General features: G+C 52.6%; 1 protein-coding gene across 3 annotated transcripts in view; it reads left to right on the forward strand.

The window, feature by feature from the left end:
- Window positions 1-16,911, forward strand: part of Atp9a (ATPase phospholipid transporting 9A) — a 141,381-nt gene that overhangs the window by 104,679 nt on the left and 19,791 nt on the right. For all 3 annotated transcript variants that reach the window (XM_021238923.2, XM_004858042.4, XM_004858041.4), the window contains exons 15-19: window positions 4,308-4,469; window positions 11,192-11,284; window positions 12,376-12,459; window positions 13,500-13,670; window positions 16,593-16,691. In XM_021238923.2, coding sequence (XP_021094582.1) covers window positions 4,308-4,469; window positions 11,192-11,284; window positions 12,376-12,459; window positions 13,500-13,670; window positions 16,593-16,691 — 609 coding nt within the window. The remainder of the gene's footprint in view (window positions 1-4,307; window positions 4,470-11,191; window positions 11,285-12,375; window positions 12,460-13,499; window positions 13,671-16,592; window positions 16,692-16,911) is intronic.

Below are 16,911 nucleotides of genomic sequence, written 5' to 3' on the forward strand. Positions count from 1 at the left end.
TATTTAAAATAAATAAAGGAATACATGTATGTGCTAAAATATTTCAGTGGTGCTAGTGGTGGCTTATGCCTATAATCTCAGGATTCTGGGAGGCTGAGGCAGGAAGACTGCAAGTTCCAGCCCAACCCAGGGATTTCAGTGAATTAGCAAGACTTGTTTCAAAAAATTTTTATGAAAGGCTGGGAATGTAGCTCAGTCCAAGGGCACTGGGTTCAATCCCCAATATCATTAACTAAGTAAATTTTAAAAATCAGTGGTATGGAAAGCCAGAAGTATTTCTCTTCAAATGTATCTTTCCATAAACATTTTTTATATATACTCAAGCTTTTTTGAGTATATAGATCTTTGCTGATTTAAACTTCAAAAGAAAACAGACAAAGCAGGCCATATTGAATGTGTCTTAGAGTGTCTCAGAATGTCTCAGTCCATTCAGGGCTGCTGTGACACAGTACCACAGATTGTGTGGCTTAAAAACAGTGGAACTGGGCCGGGGATTTAGCTCAGTGGTTTTGCCGCCTGTTGCGCAGGCTCAAAGACCCGAGTTCAGTCCCCGGGACCAAAAAAAGCCAAACCAAACCAAACCAGTGGAACTGTGTTTCTCATGGGTCGGGAACTGGGAGTCCTAGTTCAAGGGCCCAGCAGGTTTGTTCTCGGCTGAGGGTCTGCTCTCTGGCCTCTAGCAGGCTGACTCCCCTGTGTCTCGTTGGCAGAAGGGGTGAGCGGCTGTGAGGTCCTTTACAGCCCTTTGATGATGTAATCCCTTCCCAGATGCTGTCACATTGGCAATTAGCTTGCAGCACCTGAACTGAGGGGCTACCCAGACATTTCAGCCCACGGCACAGAATCTTTAAATTGAACAAGTAAGTAAATTCAGGAGTTTTCAAAGGAAGACCGGTGGGGGAAGAAAAGCCATCATGACCTGATTGTTTGAAAAGTGGAGGTCAATGTGACAGTCTTCAACTGGTCAGAGTTGAAAGCCACATAGTCCTGGCTGACTCCTTACCGCATGACCTCAAGCAGGGGACTGGCATGAAAATAACTTCTTGCTAGTACAAACTCAGTTCTGGGCTGGGGATTTAGCTCAGTAGTGCCGCTGCCTGCCTCGAAAACCTGAGTTCGATCCCTGGTACAAATAAACAAACAAATAAACAACTCAGTTCCTATCACCAGCACATATCTGAGGAGAGAGCAAGCAGAGCAGAGCCAGCTACGGATGATAAAGATGAATGACACTTTCTGAGCAGGAAGAGATGAGAAATGCCTACTTGGCGCCCCTTACTCTGAAGGGTCTAACGGAAGAGGAGCTGGCAGTGCCACTGGGATACAAACCTCGGTTTTGAGCCCCAGCTTAATGCCTCCTTCGGGGAGCAGCTGTCAGCCAGTGTAACACTTGGGTTCCAAGAGCTGGGGAGCCAGATGCAGGCTTCCTCTTGGCTTCTGCAGAGCTGTCCTGGAGGAAATTCGGGGCGAACCCTGATAAATATAGCGCTGGAGGTTCACAGCCCTGCAACAGAGTCCCCGGAAAAGTGACTCACCACCTTCAATCAAAAAGCAACTGTTAGAAACATTTCAGAGCAAAAAGTTATATAAAAATTGGGATAATTCCACTCAGGATGTTTCAGCTTTATAGTGGTGTGACAACAGTGTGCATTGAGTAGAATTCGTATTTTGAATTTGGAACTGGTCTTTCCTGGGGCCGGTGATGTGCGTTGGGTCCTCTCTCATGCCGGGCAGTGGCTGCGTCACCTGGGGAGCCCCAGGTGGTGGTCGAGGGAGGAGGTGACCCAAATTCTGCAGTGCATGCTGGGCGGGCTGGAGCAGTCAGGAGGTGAGGTGAGCGAGGTCCGCTCACCATGGCTCGTTGCATTTCCACCGGAGCCCTGCCCTCCGTGCCCCAGACGCCGCCTCGGCCCACTGCCCTGAGGTTAAGCTATGTAAGAAGATGGTGGGACCCTCCTGGCTTCTTTATCTTTTTTAGATGCTGCACCTGTGGATTTGGATCAGGTATAATAAGATAGCTTGTTTGACATTAAAAGTGGAAAACTTCCTGTGTTTGTTTCCTGTTGCTGTGGTAGCAAATTACTGGGTATCTGATGTTTAAAAATGAAGTCATTATCTCCCAGTCCTGCAGGTCACAGGTTGAGATAGGATCAGGGAGTGGTCAGGGCTCAGGACAGTCTGCGTCCTTCCTCCACCCACTCCTGCAGGCTGTCCACGTTTCGTGGTGACGACTCCATCCCATCTCTGCCCCTTCCCCTGCTTGGCCTCTTTCTGGCCGCTGCCGCCCGGAAAGGCCCCCTTCTGAGGACTTGCGTGGTCACACTGGGATGCTGGGGCGTCCGGGACAATCTCCCCTTTCCAGGTCCTCGCGCTTGGTCCTCTGCAGAGTCCGTTTGTCATGGGAGCCTGCATCTGGGGAGCAGGATGTGGGCCCTTTTGGCGACCACTCCTCTGCCCGCTCCTTTCCATTAGCGTTAATAGTGACGAGGGGGTTCCAAGGTGGCCCCTGCTAAGGACCTGCTGACCACATCCATACCTGGTGCGGCCGTGGGGTTCAAGAGGGGCACCTGCCACTGTTCTGCGGGCTCAGGGCTCAGTCCCATCTCAGCCCATCACAGCTGAGAGCCCTGCCCTACTGAATGTTTCTTTTCAGCCCCCCCCCCATCTGGGGATTGAACCCAGGGCCTTTGCAATGAGCAACATCTGCAGCCTTTTTTTTTTAGTTTTTTGTAGTACCAGGGATCAAACTCAGGACCTTGCGCTTGCCAGGCAGGTGCCGTGCCACTGAGCCAGATCCCTGGCCCCTAAAATTTTTTTTTAAGACCAGGCCTCACTAAGTCACTAAGTTGCCTAGACTGGGCTAGAACTTTCTTTCTTTTTGGTACCAGGGATCGAACTTGGGTCCTTGTGCTTGCGAGGCAGGCGGTGAAACCACTGAGCTGAATCCCTAGCCCTGGTCTAGAATTTTCAATCCTCCTGCCTCAGCCTCCCAGAGTGCTGGGATTATATAGGTGTGCACCACCTCACTTGGCTAGAATCTCAGATTCTTCATCTCCCACGAAGAGCTGGTCATTCTTGTCTCTGGGGAGTAAGCATGGCGACCCTGCAGTGCAGCCCGGCAGGACTTGGGGGCTTCGTACTGGTTCCTGCCTCGTACCCATCAAGGCCTCCGTCCTGTGCAGTGGGGTGAAGGGCAAGGGCTGGGGGACACCCGTGACCTCATCTCCCTTCTTCCCTCTCCCCCGTCCTTTCCTGCTGCTGTTTCCTTCCATTTCTGGACACCCAAGGGCCTGGGCACCTGCAGATGTCTTATTTTCTTCTTGGACTTCTAAGCTAGGCCAACGAGTTGCATAGTTGAAAAGCTAGGAGGTCTCAGGGACAAGTCCAGAGTTCCAGCTTTTCTGGAGAAACTGGATGCTGCGGCTACCCTGGGCCTGCTTTGTCCCTGCAGGGCAGCCTGCTCCTTGCATGTGTGTCATGGCTGGCGGTTGCTGCCGCTGTAGCGGGGTGGCTCCTCTGCCGCCATCCCCACCTGGCCCCCCTCACTCACGTGACCAGCCTGGGCCGCTTCTTGGAGTTTCCAATGCCCTGCCTCTGCCCTCAGTGGGATGGGCCTGGCTGAGGCCGGGGTCAGATCCCATTGAGCCACCGAGGAGATGAGTCGCGTGGGACGGGGCACTGGCCTGGACTCTGCCACTGCCATCCTCCCACCTGTTCCTTTAGCTTCTCTGAGCCTGTTTCCCCACCGGTGCAGGCTGAACTTCTCCACCTTGGCACTGCTGCCAGGGGCTGCATGGCTGGTGGGGGTGTCCCATGCACCGTGGCCATGGCCACTTGATGCCAGCAGCACCCTGTCCCAAATGGGACAGCTGTAGATGCCCTCAGTGATTGCTGCACATGCCCTGGGGGCCAGAGCTGCCCAGCAGAGCCCAGTGGGTGCATGTGAGCCTGAGGGAGAGCAGAAGCTGCAGTGCCCATGGTGCCCGCCCCTTCTTTCCCTGTGGGGTATGGGTTGGTGCCGAATCTTGCAGAGGTGGCTGGTGGCCCTGCAAGTCTGAGTCCTGTGGGTCTCGCTCTGCTGCACCTGTGGCCCAGTCTGCTCTGGGGTCTTCAGGAGGGGCAGCGCTGAGGGTGGCAGCCCCCCGACATGTACCCAGAGGCCAAGGCTCTGTGATGGCAGCACTGCAGCCCTTGGGCCCGAACCCTTGCTGGCCTTGGGACAGCGACTGCCTGCCCCTCACCCGTCTCTGCCCACTCACTTCTGCCTGGTGCACGGGTGTCTGACTGAGACCCTGCGTTCCTTCTAGGTGGCCCTGGTCCAGTGGACAGAGAGCGTGGGCCTCACCCTGGTGGGCCGAGACCAGTCTTCTGTGCAGCTGAGGACCCCTGGTGACCAGATCTTGAACTTCACCATCCTGCAGATCTTCCCTTTCACCTACGAAAGCAAGCGCATGGGCATCATCGTGCGGGTGAGTCTTCCAGCCGCCCGGACCTCAGCGAGCTGTGTGTGTCCCCTTGGTTTGCATCCTCCAGCTTTCTCAGGCAGCAGTGTCTGGCACCCCAGGAATTTAACCCAGTGCCTTCACACTGAGCTAACTCCTCAGGTCTTTTTTTGTTGTATTTTTAAAAATTTTGAGACAGGATTTTACTAAGTTGCTAAATTCCCCAGGCTGGGCTCAAATTTGTAACCTTCCTGCCTCAGCTTCCCCAAGCCACTAGGGTTCGGGAGTGTTACCATGCCTGGCAGAGGAAAAGTTCTAATGCATGTAGATTGGACATTTCTTGATAGTATATGTCTAAGTCTTTTTTGTTTAATTATGTGTGTTTTATTTTACTTTATTTTGGGGGGACATTCTTTGAGACAGGGTCTCGGTAGTCCATGCTGGCCTTGAATGCCCAGTAATCCTCCTGCCTCAGCCTCCTGAGTGCTGGGATTACAGGTGTGAACCATCACGGCTGGCTGTATTTCTTAAAAATTTTTTTCTTGTAGTGTTAGGGATTGAACCCAAGGCCTTGTGCATGCTAGGCAAGCTGTACTTCAGGCCCTGTGATTTTTATTGAGATGAAATTCACATAACATAACCATTTTAAAGTGAACTTTCAGTAGCATTTAGTCCTTCAATCCTATTATGCAGTCATCATTTCTGTCAAATTTCAAAGCATTTTTATCACTCCTAAAGAAAAGCCTGCCCCTGCCCGGTTCCTGTTAACTGTCAGCTTGTTTTCTGTTACAGCGGATTTGCCTCTTTGGGATGTTTAATGTAAATGGAATGGTGCATTGGTGACCTTTTGTTTCTGGCTTCTTCCCCTGGTCTGCTTTCCAGGTTCATCCGTATTGCAGTCCGTACGAGGGTTTCATTCTCTTCTTGGGCTGACTCGTGTTCTGTTGTGTGTGTACACAGGACCCAAAAAGTTTGAGTCTGAAGTGGATCGGTTTTCAGGAGTTCTTTTGAGTATGTTTGTATATATTTAATAGTGTACCTGGGAGGTGGACTCAAATGAAACACATGAAACGAAACTGATTTGTTTCCTGGGCCCCAGGCACAGCCTGAAGGTCATTTTATGCAGTGTGTTTTGGCACACCTTCTCGTGACTGTACCCTGTTGTGTGAGGAGTGGTGACATCGCGTTAGCACACTGACAGTTTTGGGTGTTGGAGCATTTCGGAATTTGCATGTTTGGATTTGGGATGCTCAGCCTGGATGTGTGTTGCATATTCGTTCCTTCATTAACAGACATTTAAGTTGTTTCTTCCTGTTCCCCGTTGCGAATGGCACTGTGGGGTAATGGAGTGCAAGTCCGGGTTGTTCTGAGCGCATGTTCCGAGCAGGGCCATACTGTCGTGCTGCTGCTCAGTTACCAGTTGCTGGCCAATTCTCTGTCCTGATGAAGGATCTCCAAATTATTTCCTTTTAAAAAATTTATTATTATTATTATTATTATTATTATTAGAAATGGTAGTAGTAGTAGTAATACTAATTATATTATTATTTTGCCATACTGGGGATTAAACCCAGGGCCTTTCCATTGAGCTGCATCCCCAACCCTGTTTTATTTCTCACTAAGTTACTAAGTTCTCCAGGCTGGACTCAAAAATAGCAATCCTCCTGCCTCAGCCTCCCAGAGTGCTGATATTACAGACATGTGCCACCATCCCCAGCTGCTAAACTGTTTCCTGCACTGCTGCATCATTTTACATTTCCATCAGTGGTGTTTGCACTTTCTTCAGATTCTTGTAAATGCTTGTTAATTTTTTTCTTTTTAAATAAATTATGACCCTTAAAGTGATATTTTAGCATGGTTTTGATTTGCATTTTCCAAATGACTGTGTTGAGCATCTTTTCATGTCTGTGGCTATTTATTCCTCCCTCCCTCCCTATCTCTCTCCCTCCCACCATGCCGGGAAAAAAGGATAATTAATAAAAAGCAACCCACAGCTTTTTCTAGCCCTCCTAAACTTTCCACAGTCTTCTTAGTCATTTACTTGGTGACACTAGTGCCGGGGACAGCTGTGGAAGTGAAGTAGGCTAGACGGCCCTCCTGCAGGGGTTGTTACAGGAGCAGGACTGACCGCGAGGGACTGAGGCAACAGCCACGTGGGACTCTTCGTGTGCAGGCGGCTAAGTGATTGGCACAGACTAACTTACCTCTCACCATAACCCAGCCCCGCAGGCACCACTTCTGTTGACATTTGTGGCTGAGAAACCTACCCAAGTTCACCAGCTGGACATGGTGGCGCAGGGATTGGCCCCTGGCTGTGTGGCTCCCAGTTTGCTCTGCTTCTACAGGCCCTGGGGTTGGAGTGTGAGGGGAGCACTAGAAGAGCTCACAGGGCACCTGTGGTCATGTGGGGCTGGTGTGAAATTTCGCACTGCTGTGTAATCTGTAGAGGCTGAAAAGAAGAATATTTTAATCCTCTGACAGGTTCTGTGGCTGGGAGTCTGACTGCAGCTCTGACTTAGGGTCAGGGTCTGTCACAGGCTGGGCCCAAGGGGCTGGCCAGGCTGCTGTCCTCTCAGAACCTGCTGGGGCAGGGTCCGTTTCTTGGTGGCATCAGCATTGCTGGGGTTTGGTTGTTGTTGGCTGAGGGGTTAGTTCTCCTGGGCTGCTGGGTATCGCCCTGGGGGCCCCTCCCTGGCACCCTTTTCCCCCTTCCTCAGGGAAGAACGTGAGTTTTGTAACCCAGAGGGGTGGCTGACAAAGCGGGAGAACACCAGGAAGTGGGGACCCTCAGGTGCTGGTTTCTCAGAGACCTCCCCAGGGAGCAGAGCAGTGGCCACCTGATGTGCACTTGCAGGGATTCTTACGCTCCAGGGGCCAGGAGGCACTTTCAGGCGCTGTGGGATGTATCCCAGCGGGGAGGGAGCTTTTCCTCCGGAGCAGCTGCAGCTTTTCTCACTGGGCCACCCAGTTCCTGAGCTCTATCTGGAGCACACATCTGAGGCCAGGGTCATCCAGCGGCACAACTCCTGTGGGTGGGGCCTTCCCGGACAGTGAGAGTCAGCGTATCCTACAGAAGGACCCGAGCTCTGTTCCAGCCCTTGTTCTCTCAAGTTCGGGGCCCGTGGGTTCTGCTGAGAACATCTGAGGATTGAATCATCATCATCGGTCTCCAGCACCCGCCTCCCAGGATGAGTGAGCTGTCCACACCCCCGCATCAGGGTGGAGAGGACCCTCCTGCCTTAGGAGGGTTGGCCGTTTCTCTTCCCATGCAGGGGTGGGGCCCCAGCTGGAGGCAGGATCCTATTGGATGCATGACTTCATTGTTTTTTTTTTTTTTTGGTACCGGGGATTGAACTCAGGACCTTGCGCTTGGGAGGCAGGCGCCAGAACCACTGAGCCAAATCCCCAGCCCAACTTCACTTTTTCTTAAAAATACCACCTCCCCTTCCCAGGATTGATTGATTGATTGATTGAGGCTGGGTTATTTATTTATTTATTTAGAGACAGAGTCTCACTACATGGTTCAGGCTGACTTTGAACTCACTATGTAGTCCAGGCTGGCCTCGAACTCGAGGTGATCCTTCTATCTCAGCCTCCCAAGTGCTAGGATTACAGGTTAGTGCCATTGTATCCAGCCCCAATTATTTTAAAAATCAACACATAAAGTGTTTAGAACAATATGTGAAGAAGGGAATCAGAACTTCTCATCCCCATTTTTGCCACCCTAAGATAAGTATTTTACTTTGTCAAGGGACTTTCTTTCAGTCTTTCTTTCTAAGCACATAGCTGTGTAATTATCTATACACATTCTTATAAAAGTGGCTTTGAACTTCATGTAAGACTTTCTAAGCATTCCCTCCCCCATTGAGGTGTGCGTGTGTATGTATGTATGAAATTTTCTCTTACAATTAAAATAGGATTTTAATGTGTGCAGGGTGTTTTGTTGAAAAAAAATGTATTGTTTCTACTGTTTCATTCACCTTTTTTTTTGATGCTCGGGTTTGTCCCTCCCCACACCCGCAGCCTGACACATGCTAGGCAAGTGCTCCACCATGAAGTTATATCCCCATCCCTTTTTATTTATTTTTTTATTTAATTAATTTTTTTGGTACCAGGAATCAAACTCGAGTCCTTGTGCTTGCACAGCAGGTGGCGACCTTTTTATTTTTTGACACAAGGTCTTGGTAAATTGCTCATACTGGCCTCCAACTTATGATTCTCCTGCCTCAGCCTCCTGAATAGCTGGGATTACAGGCATGTGCCACCACTCCTGGCTTCTTGTTTTTGACTACTAAATAAAAATTGCCATGAACATCCATCTTTATAGGCGATCTTTAATGAAACACTGATTATTTTGCTACATTTTCGCATTTCCATATGTATGTCTTTATTCTTGTTTTGGGTGGGTAGAAATCAGTTCTGGGGCTTTGGGATTAGTTCTACTTTGCACAAATCTCACTACATTCCCTGGCAAGTGAGTCTCATCCTGGGGGAGTTTGACAGTGTCTGGAGACATTTGTGGTTGTCCCAACCCCAGGTGGGGGTGCTACTGCTATCCAGTGGGCCATGCTTCTGCCCAAGGGTTCAGACCCCATGACAAGGAGTGGTCTGGCCCCGTATGTTCCGTGTGCCGAGGCCGAGGTACCTGTGCTAAGGGGGTTGCAGAGAACGCCTGTTGTATGCAAAAGACTGTCCCATTCCCTCCTGTGGGGAGGTTCTGGTTCAGTTGTAAGCCTTCTCTTGACTAGTTTTGCAACTGTCGACAGTTACAGTTCTGCTGTCTCCAGCATTTTCAACAGGTGTCAGCTCATGCAAAATACCTGTCAGCATCTTCCAGCAGCTACAACTTGAGGACTTCACAGGAGTCCTTGTCTCATATCCTGAGCAATCAGGTGAGGTTAGGGAGGCAGTTTCCCTGGACTTGTGTGCTTGTCCTTCTGAAGGAAGATCATGTAGCCTGCTGGATGTCTGGTGTGCAAGAACAAGATGTTCTGCCCTGCCTGGCTTTGCTCCCAGAGATCAGAGCATTGTCACTGCATAAACAAGGCCTCTGAGCTGGTGCCAGACTCAGACCACAGTGGGACAAGATGAGGCGCCACGGCCTGCAGCACAGTGAGCCAATCTCTGCAAATTTGTAGCATCGTCTCGCCATAATATGGGAATGGAGTAAACTTCGGATGAACTGCAGGGTGGGGGGGAAGAGGTGACTCATGGGAGGAGATGGTTGATCCAGTGTTTATATTGGACAGAGTCTCAGCTTGCTGGAGCCCCTTCGGTGGTAGAGGAAGCTGGGTGGGGAGGCGTTTCCTGTGCCCGTGTTATTGAGCATCATTTGGGTGAAAGGGAAAGGGAAAAAAAAGTCTCCAATGCTTTCATGGTCAGACCCTGCTGTCTTTAGCCTGAGTCACAAGCAGCATAGAGGCCCTTCTTCAAGGCCCAAGTGTGCAGCTGAGCTTTAGAAATGCAGGTGCCTCCTTTGTTCCTGGCTTGGGGGTGTTTTCATGAGTCAGTGTGTCCTCCTGAAAGACTCTCCATGGTTAGAGGCCATTTGAAAGTTACTGCTGTGCCATTTGGGGTCAAAGTATTCATCGCAGACTTTGTGTTTGTTTCGGGCTTTTCCAAGTAGCACAATGTAGGCACACGGTATTGACGGTGCTGACCAGGCTCCTCGCCTGTCTAGCCTCCTGCCTCATTTGTGTCTGAAATCTTCGAGGATGGAGTGGGATGAGAAGGGGCCATCTACCCACATTCCTCCAAGCCAGATTTCCCAGCCATGGCACCGTTGCTGTGTGGCTGGGTGAATCCTTGGCTTTGGAGCCATCCTGGGCACTGTAGGGTGCTGGTAGCACCCCTGACCTCTCTCTACCACGTGCCTATAGTTCACCCTCAGACTTGCCAGAGATGTCTCCAGATGTTGTCACATGTGCCCTGGACGCAGCTTGCCCCATTGACCATACTGAGTGGAGCCTTGTTCTCCATAATACAATGTGACCAAGGGAGGGAGCTCCTCACACTCAGCCAGTCAGGTGGAGGAGCACTTTCGGAGGACGCCATGTTTTCTGGGCCACGGGAGGGATTCCTAGCATTTGTGTTTGCCCAGGTGCGCCCCAGGACTGGCATTACCAGAGACCCTGGGTTGGGGAATTGAAAGGTCTGGTTAATTTGATCTCTAGGTAAGTCCTCCAGCATGAGGGCCTGGAATTATCTAGGCCACTGGTTCTCAGTCGCTCACTTCTGTGCGGACACATTTTTGGTTGTCACGGGGAGGTCATGGGGAGAGGCAGGGGGTGCTGCTCTGCACCCTGAAATGCCCAGGACACCCGCCCGCAGAGAAGCACACTGGCCCAGGCGCGCTCCCTGGAGAGGCTGAGAAATGCTAGTCTGGATACTGTCTTCCCGGCTGTGGAGCACAGTTTGGTGATGCTGGAAGTCCTATGTATAAATTTAACATAATCTGCCAGTGTGGGTGTCCTTTCCATTTGGAAAAGTGATGACTTTAAAAACAAATATCTTAACTCTTTTTGATCTTGCTTTTATCATCAAATAACTTTCCAGATGCTTTTGAGTTTTCTTCTGCTTTCCATGGTCTTTGCCCCAAAGTGAGGCCCATTCTTACTTTTCATCTTTGGCCAAGTGAAAACATCGGTGTCTGCTGGGTACACTGTGCGCCCCTTCCGTCACAGGAAGCGGGTGAGAGGCAGAGGGAGGGGCTCCTTGCGGTTGTTCATTCCTTCCCGCTCCCTCCCTAGGACGAATCCACTGGAGAAATCACATTTTACATGAAGGGGGCTGATGTCGTCATGGCTGGCATTGTGCAGTACAACGACTGGCTGGAGGAGGAGGTAAGCAGGTAGCAGGATGTGAAACCTGACTTCCGAAGCAGCTGAGCCCTCGTGGTGCAGTAGGCTGGTCTCTGTCATCATCGTCTGTGGCTGTACAACCAACCGCCCGAGACTCAGCTGCTTAAAACAGTGCACATGTACTTCTCCGGGCCTCTGAGTGAGACCAGCACCGCCTCTGCTTAGGGCTTCCTGCAGGTTGCTGCTTCTCTGAAGACCCAGCTGGGCAGGGTCCGTCCCAAGGTTGCTTGGTGCCCATGGCTGAGGCCCCAGATCCTTGCCACATTCTCCCTTACTGTGTGGGCCTCTCCATGGGGCAGCTCATGGCCTTGCAGCTGGCTTCACGGGGGTCCAAGTGAGGGAGCCAGGTGGCAGACTGGGCGTCGCCCTCTTTGGTAACCTGATCCCCGACACAACACCCCCTTGCTCCTGCGCCCTGCTGCTTGGTAGGAGCAGCTTACAAGGTCCCTCTCGCACCTGAGGGGCAGGTGGTTGTACACAGCCATGAATCCAGGAACTGGGGATCCCTAGAAGCCACAGATCCCAGTGTGTGACATGGGCAGTTGGCACTGGCCAGCAGCAGGAGGGAGCACTCAGGTTTGTCAGTGACATTATAGTTCCGACAGGAGGGTCACAAACCAAACCCCTGTGGGGCTAGGCAGGTGACACAGACAAATCACACAGGCCCGGGTGTGTTCTGGCTGGTTGCACTTTGCTTGTTAAACTGTTAGAATGTTCTTCCTTTGAAACCTGCGTGTTTGGGGAACATACGGGAGCAGCCCCTTTTCAGCCATCACAAAGTATGGTTGTCTGGGAAATGAGCCTGGTTTCACCAGATGCTCCATTTTCCCACCGAGCCTGCAATCCGTGCTTGTGTGTGAAATCCTGCAATGTTGATCTCAATGTTGAAACGCGCCATGCCAGTCTAAGACAGCAGACACTTGACCGGGAACTGTGGCTTTCCGGGAAAGCAGCTTTCCGGCTTGCTCTCTTCCCTGTCCCCTTGGAAGGGACACGTGCGCTGCTGCACAGCGGTCAGGGGCTCAGGGTCAGACCCTCCATGCAGCTCCCTGCTGACCCCGTCTGCTTCACAGTGTGGCAACATGGCCCGGGAAGGGCTGCGGGTGCTCGTGGTGGCCAAGAAGTCCCTGGCGGAAGAGCAGTACCAAGACTTTGAGGTGAGCTGCCGAGACCTGTGTGCACCTTGCAGCCCTCACCTCCCCAGCATCTCCTGCTGCCGCTTCCCTGCCCGCCTGTCCTTCGCTAGCCGACCCCACCTCTGACCCAGAACTCTGCTTCCCCGCCGTTCTCCACCTGGAACTCTTGCCCTGTGGAGCTCCACGGCCCACTCCCTTGTTTGTTGCTTTTGGGTCTCAGCTCCAGTGCTGCCACCTCCAAGAAGTCTTCCTAGAGCACCCTTCTGAGGCAGTCTCCCCCTGTCACTCTCCATCGGTCACTGCATTTACCTTCCTTCATCACACCTGTCACTCTTTTTAATGCCCTTGTTCAGGTTTTTTAAACATTCATCTCATGCATCTTCTCTCTGGAATAAAATATTTCTAAGGGCAAGGATTTTGGCACTCCGGTTTGCATCTGTGTCCCCAGGGCCTGATTGGGAAAGTCCTTGGCATGTGGTAGCCTTCTGGAAAATGTGGATAAACCACCTAATTAATCTTTAAGTTTTAGAAAAATTGCTGGCGTTGGATTGGCTCTCACTCCCCGATTGCTCATTTGTCCCGTAGATTGCATGTCCCAAGGGAAGGTCCGTGTCTTGCTTACTGCCCTGCCCGTGGCCCCCGGCACAAGGCAGGGATCTCCGAGTGTGGAGGGAGGTCTGGGGGACAGGACAGGCTTCCAGGGCCCTCGGGTCTGCTCTTGGGTCCTGTCCCTGGGATGTGTTTTATGTCTCTGTAAGCCTTTTATTTAACAGAATTCTCTCCGTATGTAAAGGCTGCCTGCATTTCAGTTAAAAGTGTTGTCTACTACAGACACGCAATGTAGACATTTTCCCCAGGTTTCGCTGACACAGTCGAGTGAGCAGGCAAAACCAGGGAGTTGGGTTGGGGGTCTGTCAACTCCATGTCTGGACAGATGAGCCCAGGAGGAAGCCGGAAGCCTGTGTGACCCTGTGGGCCCAGGTCTCCTGCTGGGGTGTGGTGGGGTCCAGGTGGCCGCGGGTTCCTCCCTCCAAGTGGTGACGTTTCACTGTGTGCCCCAGGCCCGCTATGTCCAAGCCAAGCTGAGCGTGCACGACCGCTCCCTCAAAGTGGCCACGGTGATCGAGAGCCTGGAGATGGAAATGGAGCTGCTGTGCCTGACAGGCGTGGAGGACCAGCTCCAAGCTGACGTGCGGCCCACGCTGGAGACCCTGAGGAACGCGGGCATCAAGGTAGCTGCCACCGGCACCGCGAGGGCAGAGCCATGATCCCGCTGGGGTGGGCAGAGGGCAAGAGGGGACTCGAGCGCCCTCTGTAGGATGGGCGGCCGCTGTCATCTCATCCTCACAGCCCCGATTTCAGAAGACATCTTGGGTGCTGCTTGCTTTTTCTGGCCACCTCTCCAGTCCCGTGGGCTCCCTGGAGGCCAGGGCCGTGTGCACCTACCTCCTGGTCACTCCGGGTCCAGCTCAGGGTTCAGCATGCACAGGCCGTGTATGTTCCAGGTGAGCGACCGGCCAGCTCCTGTGTGGGCTGGCTGAGCTGAGTACCTGAGTGACCACCCACAGAGGGCTCTGGTGCTAAGCAATGGTTCCCTTCACATCTCTCACCACTCTTTGGAGCCAACCACAAAGCCAAGTACCGAAGTTCACTCTGCAGGGGCCGGTAGAGGGCGTCTGAGGACCGGGCTCTGGGCGGCCCAGGGAGCCCCAGAGAAAGCCAGTCACGGGTCCTTGGGACTTGCATCCCAGGTTGCACCCTGAGGCAGACGTGGAGCACACCTGCACGACCCCGGTGGCAGAGGCCTCAGCGCTGCAGCCAGGACTTGTAAACACGAGCTGCTGCTGACACAGCACAGGCGACTGCTTCACACTCAGCTTTTATATGTAGAAACACATTCTAAAGTAGTCATCAGAAGCATGGTTGACGACAGCACATACATGAGCAGTGACATAATCATTTGTTACCATGATCAAGTATCACATACTGTATGTATGTAATTGCACGTGCTATACTTTTAGTGTTCCTTTCCTTTTTTGTTTTGGTTTGTTTGTTTTTAATCTGTGGTGGGGCTGGAACCCAGGGTACTGTGAATGCCCAGCAAGTGCCCTGCCCCTGAGCCACACCCTGTGCCAAATGTCAGATGACTGGCCACGCAGTAGGTTTACGAAGTGTCAGCTCACGTATGTGATGGCTCCGATGTCACCTGGCAGTGGGAACTCTGAAGCTCCGTTGTCGTCTCGGGCTTTCTGTGGTGTGTGCTGTGTGTTGCTGGCTAAATTGTTGTTACATAGCTCATGGCTCATTAGCCAACTTGCAGGGTGGCAGCTTCTAAAGATGAGTGTACGTGGCCACCTGTTTCCACTCACAGGCACCTCTGGGCTGTGTCCTGGGCTGTGTTTGGCAAAGGACCCTGCCTAAAGCAGGGCAACGTGGGGAGTCTGGATTAGACTCGCAGTAATATGTAGACTCTGCAGCCTCAGGCCCACGGGGAGGGGTGTGTGTGTGCGTGCACGTGTGCTCCCAAGCCAGCTCCTGCTGTGGCCCACTGGCTCACAGGGCTGCTTTGTCTCAAGGACGCTGCCAGCAGGGCCCCCTTTGGGGAGCTCTGGTGGCATGAGGCCTGTTTCTTCCGGGGCCTCTCTTCTCCTCTCTGGCTTCGGAGATTCCGCTTCCCATGCCTGGCATCATCCTGGGGGTTCCCCCCTCAGCACTGTCTTGTCACCAGGCAAGGTGCTTTGGCGACAGAGTATGGATGTCACTTCCTGCATCTGGGTCCCCTACTAGATGGGGTGGGGAGGAGCAGGTGGCTGCAACAGATCCGCTTGTGGCCAATGTCCAAGGTATAACCATCCCTCTGGAGGCCCAGAAGATGCTAGATCTTGGCGTTTTCTGCTCTGCTCTTTGACACATGCAGAAGCAGTGGCCGCGTGTGGCGGCTGCTCTCCTAGGCTCTTGCCTGGGAGGTGGCGCTGGGGTCCTGGGCACGTCACCTGGTGCCTGTCACCCCAGTGAGGAACGTGAGTTACAGGGTGCACTTAGTAGTTCTGCTCATAGCGTCCCTGAATGTGAGCCCCCAGCCCCTTCCCTGTGTTGTCTTCTTAGGGCAGAGCCTGGAAGCTTTGAGGAAGGTGGTTTGGGATTGGCGGGAAAACAGTGACACGCACCAAGGGCACAGTAGGTGAGAGGGCACCAGGCTCAGACCAGCAGGGCCTGGCCACCTTCCGGTGCCTCACGGCTGGGGTTTCACTGCTTTCCACCAATTTCTGTGGCTCTTGGCAGGTGACGCAACTCCTCCATGCCTTGTGTCCCACTCACGAAGGTCACTTGGAGGTGAAATGCGTTAAGCAGGGGCAGCAGGACCGGGCGTCCCGCATGTGGTGAACACTCCAGAAACGTGTTGTTTTCTTTCCTGTGCCCTCCCACTATCCAGACTCCAAGACTCTTCCCTGCCAGGAGCAAAGAGAACAAAGGGTTAATGAGCTGCCATAGCTGGGCCTGGGTAGGACAACAGCTTGCTGTGTGACTTTGGGCATGTCAGCTGCGCTCTCTGGGCCCACAGCAGGGAGATGCAGAATGATCTGACCCAAGAGATGGAAGCACCTAGTACCTAGCACCTTTGATGTCAGCGTTTTAGAGGCAGAGTTGTCCTGAGAATCTGACCACATAGAGAGACTGGAAGGCCACGTATTAACATTGCCCATGGGACACAGAAGTGACCACTCAATCCATGCAGCCTCTCTTCTCTTACAGTATTCATTGCTTTAAGAAGAGTTCTCAGAAGGGGGATTGCAAGGTCCTGGGACTGAGCTTCCTCCTGTCTCCTGAAGCATGTGGTCCGGTGGCTCTTTGTAAAGTGTCCCATCAGCTTTTTTTGTTTTGTTTTGTTTGGTACTGGGGATTGAACTCGGGTCCTTGTGCTTGCTCAGCAGGGGGTGAAACCACTGAGCTACATCCCCGGCCCTCCCATCAGCTTTTGATGGCCCTAGCAGTGGTTGCTCACGGTCCCCATGGCTTTTCCCTGGGGCCTTCTCATGTACTCAGGGGCACTGTGAGTCTCGAGAAGGTGAACAGGAAGAGTAAGTGCAGCTTGGTGTTCTGGCACTTAGCCATTGCAGGTGACAGGCTGGTGCCTCTCTCGTGCCACATTTCAGGTCTGGATGCTGACGGGAGACAAGCTGGAGACAGCCACGTGCACGGCCAAGAATGCACATCTGGTGACCAGAAACCAGGACATCCACGTGTTCCGGCTGGTAAAGCATTCTGTGTCAGGGCCACATGGGAGTGATGAGTGGGCCCCTAGAGGGCGGAGCACGCTGGCCACCAGGGTGGGGGAGCTGAAGCCAGGTGGTTGGCACAGGGTACTTAGTGCCCGGTGCAGGTGCAGGAGGCCTCTGGTGGCTCAGCAGCTCCTCATTCCAGCCCTGGACGCACACTGTGCTCTACCCTTCTGGGGCCGTGGTCCGCTCTGAG

The sequence above is a fragment of the Heterocephalus glaber genome, unplaced genomic scaffold (genome assembly GCF_053883595.1).
Source record: "Heterocephalus glaber isolate CG9 unplaced genomic scaffold, H.glaber_assembly_v1.0 deba00001673, whole genome shotgun sequence".
Classification (NCBI taxonomy): Eukaryota; Metazoa; Chordata; class Mammalia; order Rodentia; family Bathyergidae; genus Heterocephalus; species Heterocephalus glaber.